The sequence below is a fragment of the Manis javanica genome, chromosome 5, assembly GCF_040802235.1.
Source record: "Manis javanica isolate MJ-LG chromosome 5, MJ_LKY, whole genome shotgun sequence".
Classification (NCBI taxonomy): Eukaryota; Metazoa; Chordata; class Mammalia; order Pholidota; family Manidae; genus Manis; species Manis javanica.
In genome coordinates, this window is record NC_133160.1 from 11953134 (window position 1) to 11965825 (window position 12692).

Consider the following 12692-nt stretch of genomic DNA (forward strand, 5'->3'; position numbering starts at 1 on the left):
CCTTCTATCTACTCCTTCAAGGGCCTTGGCTCAGGAGACACCAAGCACACCAGAGGGCAGAAGCAATGCAGAGGATGAAAATGGATCTTACATTTTCTCATAAAATATAATTTCTCATAAAATTTCCATCTTAATGCTATGGTATGACCATCAACTCACCTCACCAGCCCAGCTCCCAAAATGCAAATTCCCAGACAAGAAATGGAGGACTGGAGAGGGCAGAGTCAAGATGGCGGCATGAGTAGGACAGTGGGAATCTCCTCCCAAAAACATATAGATTTTTGAAAATACAACAAATACAACTATCCCTAAAAGAGAGACCAGAAGATACAGGACAACAGCCAGACTACATCCACACCCGTGAGAACCCAGCGCCTGGCAAAGGGGGTAAGATACAAGCCCCGGCCAGGCTGGACCTGAGCGTCCCTCACCCCAGCTCCCAGCGGGAGGAGAGGAGTCGGAGCGGGGAGGGAGAGGGAGCCCAGGACTGCTAAATAGCCAGCCCTAGCCACCCGCACCCAGGCGTGGGGTGCTAGATACTAGGGAAACAGGACAGTAAGACCTGTGAGCGGGTCCCTGTAGTCGGCGCCCCCTGGGACACAGAAAAGCGAGTGCTTTTTGAAAGTCTTAAAGGGACAGGGACCCCACAGCTAGACAGAAGCATCTGGGGTCACTTAGCCCAGCAGCTGGGAATCCTGGGGAACTCCGGGCGCACTAACCCCCTGGGCAGCAGCTCTGAGACCCCTCGTGGCGATAAACAGCCTCCCCGCCATCTGTTCCCACTCCGGCGTCCCACCATAGCAGAGTAGCAGCCTGAGGCTGGCCACGCCCACAGCAAGGGAGCTTCCTCCATAGCGGCAGGGCAAGAAACAGACCCAGTCTAAGCACAACTGCCCAACACAAGCCACTAGGGGTCGCCGCTGTCCCAGAAAAGAAAGCCCAGGAGCAAGTGGAAAAGGTCTTGGCTCTCCCAGCTGACAGACGAGTCAATAGCATACCACTGCATCTATCAACATGAAAAGGCAAAAAAATTTGATCCAGACCAGGCTAACACAGACACCTTCGACATCCTCTCCTGAGAAGGAATCTGGGGAGGTAGATTTAACCAATCTTCCTGAAAAAGAATTAAAAACAAAAGTCATACCCATGCTGATGGACTTGTACAGAAATATGCAAGAACTAAGGAGGGAGAATACAGAAATAAAACAATCTCTGGAAGGACTTCAAAGCAGAATGGACCAGATGCAAGAGACCATTAATGGACTAGAAAACAGAGAACAGGAACACAGAGAAGCTGATGCAGAGAGAGATAAAAGGATCTCCAGGAATGAAAGAATATTAAGAGAACTGTGTGACCAATCCAAAAGGAACAATATTCACATCATAGGAGTACCAGAAGAAGAAAAGAGAGAAAAAGGGATAGAAAGTGTCTTTGAAGAAATAATCGCTGAAAACTTCCCCAAACTAGAGGAGGAAACGGCCTCTCAGACCACAGAAACACACAGAACTCCCATGACAAGGGACCCAAGGAGGGCAACACCAAGACACATAATAATTAAAATGGCAAAGATCAAAGACAAGGACAGAGTATTAAAGGCAGCCAGAGAAAAAAAAAACCAATCAGGCTATCATCAGACTTCTCAACAGAAACCTTACAGGCCAGAAGAGAATGGCATGATATATTTAATGCCATGAAACAGAAGGGCCTCGAACTAAGAATACTGTATCCAGCACAATTATCATTTAAATATGAAGGAGGGATTAAACAATTCCCAGACAAGCAAAAGTTGAGGGAATTTCCCTCCCATAAACCACCTCAACAGGGTATCTTAGAGGGACTGCTCCAGATGGGAACACTCCTAAAAAGAGCACAGAACAAAACACCCAACATATGAAGAGTGGAGGAGGAGGAATAAGAAGGGGGAGAAATAAAGAATCATCAGACAGTAAGATAGCAAAGAAGCTAACCTTGAACCTTTGGTAACCACAAACTTAAAGCCTGCCATGGCAATAAGTACATATCTTTCAATAATGACCCTAAATGTAAATGGACTGAATGCACCAATCAAAAGACACAAAGTAACAGAATGGATAAAAAAGCAAGACCCATCTATATGCTGCTTACAAGGGACTCACCTCAAACCCAAAGACATGCACAGATTAAAAGTCAAGGGATGGAAAAAGATATTTCATGCAAACAACAGCAAGAAAAAAGCAGGTGTTGCAATACCAGTATCAGACAAAATAGACTTCAAAACAAAGAAAGTAACAAGAGATAAAGAAGGACAGTACATAATGATAAAGTGCTCAGTCCAACAAGAGGATATAACCATTATAAATATATATGCACCCAATACAGGAGCACCAACATATGTGAAACAAATACTAACAGAATTAAAGGAGGAAATAGAATGCAATGCATTCATTTTGGGAGACTTCAACACACCACTCACTCCAAAGGACAGATCCACCAGACAGAAAATAAGTAAGGACACAGAGGCACTGAACAACACACTACAACAGACGGACCTAATAGACATCTGTAGAACTCTACATCCAAAAGCAACAGGATACACATTCTTCTCAAGTGCACATGGAACATTCTCCAGAATAGACCACATACTAGGCCACAAAAAGAGCCTCAGTAAATTCCAAAAGATTGAAATACTACCAACCAACTTTTCAGACCACAAAGGCATGAAACTAGAAATAAATTGTACAAAGAAAGCAAAAAGGCTCACAAACACATGGAGGCTTAACAACATGCTCCTAAATAATCCATGGATCAATGACCAAATTAAAATGGAGATCCAGCAATATATGGAAACAAATGACAACAACACAAAACCCCAACTACTGTGGGACGCAGCAAAAGCAGTCTTAAGAGGAAAGTATATAGCAATCCAGGCATATTTAAAGAAGGAAGAACAATTCCAAATGAATAGTCTAATGTCACAATCATCAAAATTGGAAAAAGAACAAATGAGGCCTAAGGTCAGCAGACGGAGGGACATAATAAAGATCAGAGAAGAAATAAATTAAATTGAGAAGAATAAAACAACAGAAAAAGTCAATGAAACAAGAGCTGGTTCTTCGAGAGAATAAACAAAATAGATAAGCCTCTAGCCAAACTTATAAAGAGAAAAAAAGAGTCAACACACATCAACAGAATCAGAAATGAGAAAGGAAAGATCACAATGGACCCCACAGAAATAAAGAATTATTAGAGAATACCTATATGCTAACAAGCTGGAAAACCCAGGAGAAATGGACAACTTCCTAGAAAAATAAAACCTTCCAAGACTTACCCAGAAAGAAGCAGAAAATCTAAACAGACCAATTACCAGCAACAAAATTGAATCAGTAATCAAAAAACTACCCAAGAACAAAACCACCGGGCCAGATGGATTTATCTTGGAATTTTATCAGACATACAGAGAAGACATAATACCCATTCTCCTTAAAGTTTTCCAAAAAACAGAACAGGAGGAAATACTCCCAAACTCATTCTATGAAGCCAACATCACCCTAATACCAAAACCAGGCAAAGACCCCACCAAAATAGAAAACTACAGACCAATATCCCCGATGAACATAGATGCAAAAATACTCAACAAAATATTAGCAAACTGAATTCAAAAATACATCAAAAGGATCATACACCATGACCAAGTGGGATTCATCCCAGGGATGCAAGGATGGTACAACATTCAAAAATCCATCAACATCATCCACCACATCAACAAAAAGAAAGACAAAAACCACATGATCATCTCCATAGATGCTGAGAAAGCATTCAACAAAATTCAACATCCATTCATGATAAAAACTCTCAACAAAATGGGCATAGAGGGCAAGTACCTCAACATAATAAAGGCCATATATGATAAACCCACAGCCAACATCATACTGAACAGTGAGAAGCTGAAAGCTTTTCCTCTGAGATCGGGAACAAGACAGGGATGCCCACTCTCCCCACTGTTATTCAACATAGTCTGGAGGTCCTAGCCATGGCAATCAGACAAAACAAAGAAATACAAGGAACCCAGATTGGTAAAGAAGAAGTTAAATTGTCACTATTTGCACATGACATGATATTGTACATAAAAAAACCTAAAGACTCTACTCCAAAATTACTAGAACTAATATCAGAATTCAGCAAAGTTTCAGGATACAAAATTAACACACAGAAATCTGTGGCTTTCCTATACACTAACAATGAACACTAATAGAAAGAGAAATCAGGAAAACAATTCCATTCACAATAGCATCAAAAAGAATAAAATACCTAGGAATAAACCTAACCAAGGAAGTGAAAGACCTACACCCTGAAAAGTGTAAGACACTCTTAAGAGAAATTAAAGAGGTCACTAACAAATGGAAACTCATCCCATGCTCCTTGGCTAGGAAGAATTAATATTGTCAAAATGGCCATCCTGCCCAAAACAATATATAAATTTGATGCAATCCCTATCAAATTACCAACAGCATTCTTCAATGAACTGGAACAAATAGTTCAAAAATTCATATGGAAACACCAAAGACCCCGAATAGCAAAAGCAATCCTGAGAAGGAAGAATAAAGTGGGGGGAGGGGGGGATCTTGCTCCCCAACTTCAAGCTCTACTACAAAGCCACAGTAATCAAGACAATTTGGTACTGGCACAAGAACAGAGCCACAGACCAATGGAACAGAATAGAGACTCCAAACATTAACCCAAACATATATGGTCAACTAATATTCGAAAAAGGAGCCATGGACATACAATGGGGAAATGACAGTCTCTTCAACAGATGGTGCTGGCAAAACTGGACAGCTACATGTAAGAGGATGAAACTGGATCACTGTCTAACCCCATACACAAAAGTGAATTCGAAATGGATCAAAGACTTGAACGTAAGTCATGAAACCCTAAAACTCTTAGAATAAAGCAGGCAAAAATCTCTTAGACATAAACATGAGTGACCTCTTCTTGAACATATCTCCCCGGGCAAGGGAAACAAAACAAAAATGAACAAGTGGGACTATATCAAGCTGAAAAGCTTCTGTACAGCAAAGGACATCATCAATAGAACAAAAAGGTATCCTACAGTATGGGAAAATATATTCATAAATGACAGATCCAATAAAGGATTGACATTCAGAATATATAAAGAGCTCACACACCTCAACAAACAAAAAGCAAATAATCCAATTAAAAAATGGGCAGAGGAGCTGAATAGACAGTTCTCTAAAGAAGAAATCCAGATGGCCAACAGGCATATGAAAAGATGCTCCACATCACTAATCATCAGAGAAATGCAAATTAAGACCACAATGAGATATCACCTCACACCAGTAAGGATCGCCATCATTGAAAAGACAAACAACAAATGTTGGCGAGGTTGTGGAGAAAGGGGAACCCTCCTACACTGCTGGTGGGAATGTAAATTAGTTCAACCATTGTGTAAAGCAGTATGGAGGTTCCTCAGAATGCTAAAACAGAAATACCATTTGACCCAGGAATTCCACTTCTAGGAATTTACCCTAAGAATGCAGCACTCCAGTTTGAAAAACACAGATGCACCCCTATGTTTATCACTGCACTATTTACAATAGCCAAGATACGGAAGCAACCTAAACGTCCATCAGTAGATGAATGGATAAAGAAGATGTGGTATATATACACAGTGGAATATTACTCAGCCATAAGAAAAAAACAGATCCAGCATTCGCAACTACATGGATGGAGCTAGAGCGTATTATGCTCAGTGAAATAAGCCAGGCGGAGAAAGACAAGTACCAAATGATTTCACTCATATGGGGAGTATAAGAACAAAAGAAAACTGAAGGAACAAAACAGCAGCAGAATCACAGAACCCAAGAATGGACTAACAGTTACCAAAGGGAAAGGGACTGGGGAGGATGGGTGGGAAGGGAGGGATTAGGGTGGGGAAAAATAAAGAGGGCATTACGGTTAGCATGTATAGTGCGTGGGGGGCATGGCGAGGGCTGTGCAACACAGAGAAGACAAGTAGTTATTTTACAGCATCTTACTAGGCAGATGGACAGTGACTGTGAAGGGGTATGTGGGGGGGACTTGGTGAAAGGGGGAGCCTAGTAAACATAATGTTCTTCATGTAACTGTAGATTAATGATACTAAAATAAAATTAAATTAAAAAATTAAAAAAAACATAAGACTCAAAGACACTGAGAAGTGACTAGTGGTTACCAAGGGGGACCAGAATGGGTGGGGGCAGAGGGGAGGGGAGGGGAGGGGGACTGTTGAACCACTGTGATGTACATTTGATAAATTAAAAAATAAAAAAATCATACTAATAATTCTTTGAGCCAGGATTACAGAGGATTCTTAACTTTTTTTTTTTGTAACGTGATTGTCAAGTATTTATATTAATGACATTAACTATTCTATCAATAGGACAAAGAAAGCTATTTCCAGCTTAAATGAAATGTTAAGGGGCAGGTGAATCTTCTCAGTCTCTGTGTAACCCTCACACCCATCCCCCCCACCCAGGTTAGATGCCACTTCTCAGTGCCAGAGTCGTGTAACTGGTACCCCTAGATGTGTATATCAACACTACTCTGCGTTTTCCACCCACCCTTTAAAAAGTCCTGTGACAGTGTTTGCCACATGAGAGTACAATTCTCTGTGTATACATTTGTCTCAACAAAAACAGAGAACCTCAGATGATCTCTCCTACTCATCACTGTATACACACACACCCCACATACAGTTTCTTTAAATGAAAACAGCCACTACAAAATGCATCTGTTTCAAAAATACTGATTTGTGAACAGCGTATTTTCATAAGGCTGTACAGAAGAGGGGATACTATTGTTGGGATGTTCACAGATGTACCACTGTAAACAGGTTTTGTTTAATATGAAAAAAAGCTTACCGAACTTGTTCGTTATGCTTCAGAAGATTGGAGACTGTTGAGAATTAGGCTTAGGGTTGATTAATGATTGTGCATTGAGTCCCCTATACAGAATTTCATTGTTGTTAACAACCATTTGATCAATAAATATGAGAGATGCCCTCTCAATAAATAAATAAATAAATAAATAAATAAAGCAAGCAAGCTTACCTCCTCAGAGTATACCCTAGTTGGCTAGGTAGTAGAAAGGTAATTACAAAAATGAGAACTCTAACACAACTAAAAAGCAGCATTTTAAAACCATATAGTGATGTTATTGGATCATTCCTAAGACTGCCTAAAATTTGACATCTTTGTAAAGTAGTTTTCTGGAAGTAGTATCACAATTATAAAGTGTATTTTCTAAATTTAATGCTGGGATCCACTAATATAATGATGTAGCACTAGTAATAGGAAAGATGCACATACAGGCATTCTTGTGCATAGCTTCATGGGTGCACATGCAAGCATGTACACACACACACACACACAAAGCATATGTAAATATGCATACACAAACTTCTATTCCCATGTTAATGTTACCCACTTGATTTACAAGTTCAGGGATGCCCAGAGCTCTGTCAATTTCCTCCAAGCCTGTGGCATCTGTGTTGCTCAAGAGAGTATGCAGCTGGTCCAGCAAAGCTCTTTCATCACTCTGGCCTTCCAGGTTAGAAGGTGGCCCAAGGAGATCATCGAGGGAATTCCTAAGAACTGGCCTAAAAAGAAATTTGCAATCAATTTCAACAGTGCTTTCCCTCTTGGAAAAAAAAAAAAAAAGCCATAGTAACTATGCACAATATTTTTATTGTGCAATAATAAATACTACAAGCATTAAGTAATAAACTGCGTAGCAGAGAAGTGCAAATGACATCAACTTAGAATTAAGGCGCATAATTTTAAACCTCACCAGGCAATCTTTGACCACCCAAATGTAATTACTAGGCTTCTAGGCATTTAGGACGGGGGGCACGGTGGGGAGGAGTTGTTAGCAAAGGGTGCTGCTTCAAGACCTTACAAGAATAAAAATGGTAGTAGTTATGACACTTGTAAGTTAGGGAACTCAATAAAAGAATAGAAAATAAGGATAGAAATGTTGAACTATCAATGAACTGAGCCTGGGGACCTGTCAAATGTAACTTTTTATTATACTCGGCCCACAGAGCTCACATATTTACAAATATAATACAAACCCTCTATACACCCACAGCAAGGTGCCATAGTTCTCCAACATATTAAAGAGGCATGAAGCTAGACATTTATTATCCTGTCTCAGAAAAATTCTGTGAAGAAATTATTTGTCTCTTCTGGGTATAGAAGCATTCAAGTTAAGTAGTTACACTGCTGTCTGCTCAACAGATTAATTCATTTTTTTTCTTTAATTTATTACAGAATTCCATTAGAGTTCACATTGACAGGTGGCCTCTTCTATGCAAATGTGTTATTGACCAAGATAAACAAAAATGAAATAATCCACAATCTTTCTTTTACATAACCTGAAGAGTGCTATAGTTTATTTTTACCATCATCCCTGAGATGTTTTAAATAATAATTTTAGAAAACAATTATCTGATCCTTAAAAGTTAATTTTTCAGAAAACTGAGGCTTCCCCTCTGAACACCATTTATCCTGTCAAACTGGTGCTAATTTATCTCACATGTGACCACTTAATGGCCCTGATAGTTGAACAATATAGCTCTGTCTATCTCCTCCCCCTCATGTGAATGCCACTGCTTGCTGTCTTAGCCTCATTTTTACACACAATTATCCAAGAAACGTCCAGATGGCAGATGGCAACCAAGTACCTCAGTTACATGGAGTTTTTCTCATTCTCTTTCAGGTATGTCCCTCTGATTTGACCCTTTCCTAGATCATCTGCTGCTAACATTTTCTACAGTCACATAATACAGCCCCACCTATTTTGAGTCCCATGAGGGCCTTGTTCCATGGACAACATGCCATCTGGCCAGGAACCTGATTGGTTAGATGGTGCTGCTTGGCCATAAGGACTAACCCCCATCCCCATGGGAATTTCACCAGGCCCTGGAAGAGGGAAAAAAAAAAAGAGAGAGAGAAAAAAACAAGTCAAGTTTTCAAATAAGCCAGTAGCAAAAATTACCCTAACCATCTAATTTTCTTTTTTTATGAAGGAGGGACACTCACTCATTTGAAGCATCTGCTGCTGTGTGTGCTGGTGCTGCAACACTGGCCGTGCACCTGGGATGCTACTGGACCGCAGAGGCATGGCGGGCACCGGGCAACCCACTGCAGGTCTGGCTAAGGGAGAACTATACTCCGCCCCTGCTCTTCCCATGGAGTTTGAGCTCAGAGGTTCCATTCTGCTGGCCTTTGAGTTGGGTAAGCACCAGTCTCCCGAGGAAGGAGTCTGATTCACGGTCACATTTCTGTTTGGTCCACCTAAAACAGGGAGAAATTACTTAGGTCTTTTCCATATTATAATGAAATCCTTCTTATGTCATACAGATACAGTCATTATACACAACATCAGCCATGACAAAAAAATGCTTTGTCATCCTAAGATTAGGGCTGGCCAACTAACTATTAAGATATTTTTGATAGGCAACTACTGCCATGTATTCATTACAGGTTAGAAAATGTCTTAGACCAAAAGCCTCCATAAGAGTTTAAATAACCAAGACACAGAATAAATGAATACTCATGAAAGAAACATTATGCTATTATTCAAAAACCTATTACTTAAACTTCAATGATTTAAAAGAGATTTAAGTATTTTAAATTTGCTTTGCCCAAAAGAAATTTTTAATCATAAATACTAATTAGAAATGACATACCCATATTTGAGCCATAGTTTTCCTGACTATCCATCATTCTTGAATTCCCACCCAACATGGGTTGCTTTGGTAACATCGGGAAAGCACTGATATTCTTTACTGGAGGACTGGAGCCAAGAGAAACAGGGCTATCTAGAGACACCGCTCGGTTATATGGAGGACGAATAGACTGCACAGACTGCGGACTCCTCAAACCTGTTAAAACATAGATACACAGAATAAAATTTCCTTTGATGATTTAATACATAAATAATCACCCACAGAGCCTAAATACCACTCACCCAAGAATGTCTTTCTAACTAAAACAGTGTCTTCTTTTACAAAATAAACATTAAGCACAAAAGAAAAAAACCTTACATTCCAAACAAAGTAGAAATAAGAGTCTCAATGTTGGCTTAAGTATTGGGCACACTGTTCTTTAGCCTGATAAGGTCATTCATATTCTGCTGCACTTAATACTGAAAATGTAACCAATGTTTCAAACTCCTGGAGGTTCTTCCATATGTGTACTTACCAAGTGGCTTCTCTTTCTAAAATTTTATATTTAAATGTAGCCAGATAAGATGCCTCCTAATCAAACAAGGAATAAAATGCAGAATTGCCTCCTAACCTTTTTCTTTTTCCAATCTATTTTGATTGACCTGACTGTCCATTTCAGTTTAGGAAATACTGCCACTGAAAATGAATGACCGCTATTTCAGATAATTGTGGGAAGTATTCTTTTTCAGTTGCTACATATAATATATTCCTGTTGAATTGATGAATGAGGAACACACAGCTACAGGAAAGAGGCTGCCTAAAGGCAAACACCACAGAGGAAAAGTCTCCCAGAACAGTTGTGATCTGTGCTGTAGCTGCTTTTTAATCCAACTCTCAGTACCTAAGAAAGATATAATGCCCTAGTTCCTACTACTTGTCCGGAACAACCAAAGATGAGCATTTTCCTATGAATGCCATGACTACTAGCTTAGTATTAGTTAGAAATGGGAAATTTAAAGGCCAGTAAAATGTCCAAAGAGTTTTTTAAGCACATACATTATAAATTAGTGTAAGAAACTGAGAGGCAGAGTATACATTTTAAGTTATAACTGATAATTAGATTCTAGTCTTAGTGTAATAAGAGTACATACAAGTGTGCAGAGAAGTGTAAAAGGCAGCAAGAATAAAATATAGTTCTTTCTTACCCAGAGAATTAGGTCCTTGAAACATATGTTGCTTGGTTCCCATACTACCATTTGTGGATATGGAATTATTGTAGAAGTCAGAACCAGTTAGATCACCAAGAATAGCATCTAGATTATCTAAGTCTCCAGATCTCTGAAAATAAAAATTTTTTAATTCACCTGTGTAGTTATACTAGATACAAAGGTATAAACATATTGATCAGAAGAAAATAGATGACATAGGAACACCTAAAATACAATAGTTATCTGAAATGATAATGTCCAACTTAAAGGCTGGTTCATTATGACCCCTACCCCTAATCCTCTTTCTTAAAAGTAAGAACAGTTTAAACTACTGAGATAAATCCCTGGGTTTGGAGGTGCTTTTAAAGGGGCACTTTTAAACTTTACACTTCAAGGTTAATTTTCAAACTACAAGATATTTGCCAGCTAATATTAGTCAGGTTCACTTGCTCACAGAGACATCTGCCTCTACACATACCTGATGACAACAGTCTGATTAACAATAAAAACAACAAGCTGACGTTCAACAGATATTCATAGACAAGCTTTAAAAAGGGCTTTTGGTTAGTAAATTTGGAGAACACTAAGTTAAAATTAAACAGACATCCTAACAGAGTTCTCCAAGACTACTATTCTCTCCTGTTTCTTTCCACCACACCCTTAATGATGCAATCCACTCATTTCAATAATAAACACCTCCATGAAAAATTATTGGCTATTAACCAGTTATAGTCACATTTTAGAACATACACATCTGATAGTTCTAAACTGCATCATAATATACTTTACTGCAGCCCCAAAGATTAATTTCCATTAAATAAACAGAAGATATGAACATGTGTATAATATGTTCTTTCTAACACAGAAATGCAATGGTGAAGTCCAAAGAAACAAATTACCTCTTCATTGGTTTCTGTCTTAATTTTAGAGTCTTTCTCTTGACTGGAGCTGGGAACGTTGGAGCTGCTGCACTGACTCACTTTACTGTCCACGCCCTCCACTTTGGGCTGCAATTCTTTAGAGAGGGCATCACTAGGATCATCCCTGTCCAGCAGATACCTAAGAAGTGCATTGTTTTCCTTCTTCTTAGGGCTCAGTTGCTCCTGCTTGACATTTCCCTCTGCACAAGATGAAGTACTACTGGTGTCCTTCCCTGTGGCCTCTGCGGTAATCTTGGCTACTTCAGCTGGGGAGTTGCCATTCTGTAGCAACTTGTGCAAAATCCGGTGCTTCTCTTGCAGCAGTGACCCATGCACATTAGACGTGGAGGACACTCCTCCAGATGTGGAAGAAGAGACACCGGAGGGACTGGTGACACTAATGGAAGAGTCTTTACAACTTGAATCCAGAGGGGAGTTGGTCAAGGAGGAATGACCCCGGTCATCAGAAGAACAGGTAAGTAACTGCAGTAATTTTTTATGACCTTTGCTTTCCAGGGGACCCCTTTGATTCTCTGACCCTTCAACACTGCTCTCCTTATTTTCTTTGTCACTGAGGTGATCCCTGCTATTTGACTGACACATTGAAGTCTCCACTGAATTCTGGTCACAATACAAGTCAAGGGGACTTTTGGAATCCTGATTGTTCACCTTACTTGGTTGAGTTATATTTATATTGGGAGAGTTATCCAATTTGGGGCCTGGTGAAGACAGAGTAGACAGAAGAGAAGTCCCCACACCCTCACTGATGGCTTGAAGGGCACTGAGTGAGCTGCTGGAGAAGCTGTGGCTCCCAGTATTGCCTGAGGAACCCATGGGAGAATGCACACCTGGAT

General features: G+C 39.7%; 1 protein-coding gene across 4 annotated transcripts in view; it reads right to left on the bottom strand.

The window, feature by feature from the left end:
- The window catches only part of NCOA3 (nuclear receptor coactivator 3), a 132938-nt gene that overhangs the window by 9442 nt on the left and 110804 nt on the right, over positions 1–12692 (bottom strand). For all 4 annotated transcript variants that reach the window (XM_073236477.1, XM_073236473.1, XM_073236475.1 and 1 more), the window contains 6 exons: positions 11818–12686; positions 10916–11048; positions 9732–9926; positions 9082–9336; positions 8835–8961; positions 7466–7637 (listed from right to left, as the gene is read on the bottom strand). In XM_073236477.1, the coding sequence (XP_073092578.1) occupies positions 7466–7637; positions 8835–8961; positions 9082–9336; positions 9732–9926; positions 10916–11048; positions 11818–12686 (1751 nt within the window). The remainder of the gene's footprint in view (positions 1–7465; positions 7638–8834; positions 8962–9081; positions 9337–9731; positions 9927–10915; positions 11049–11817; positions 12687–12692) is intronic.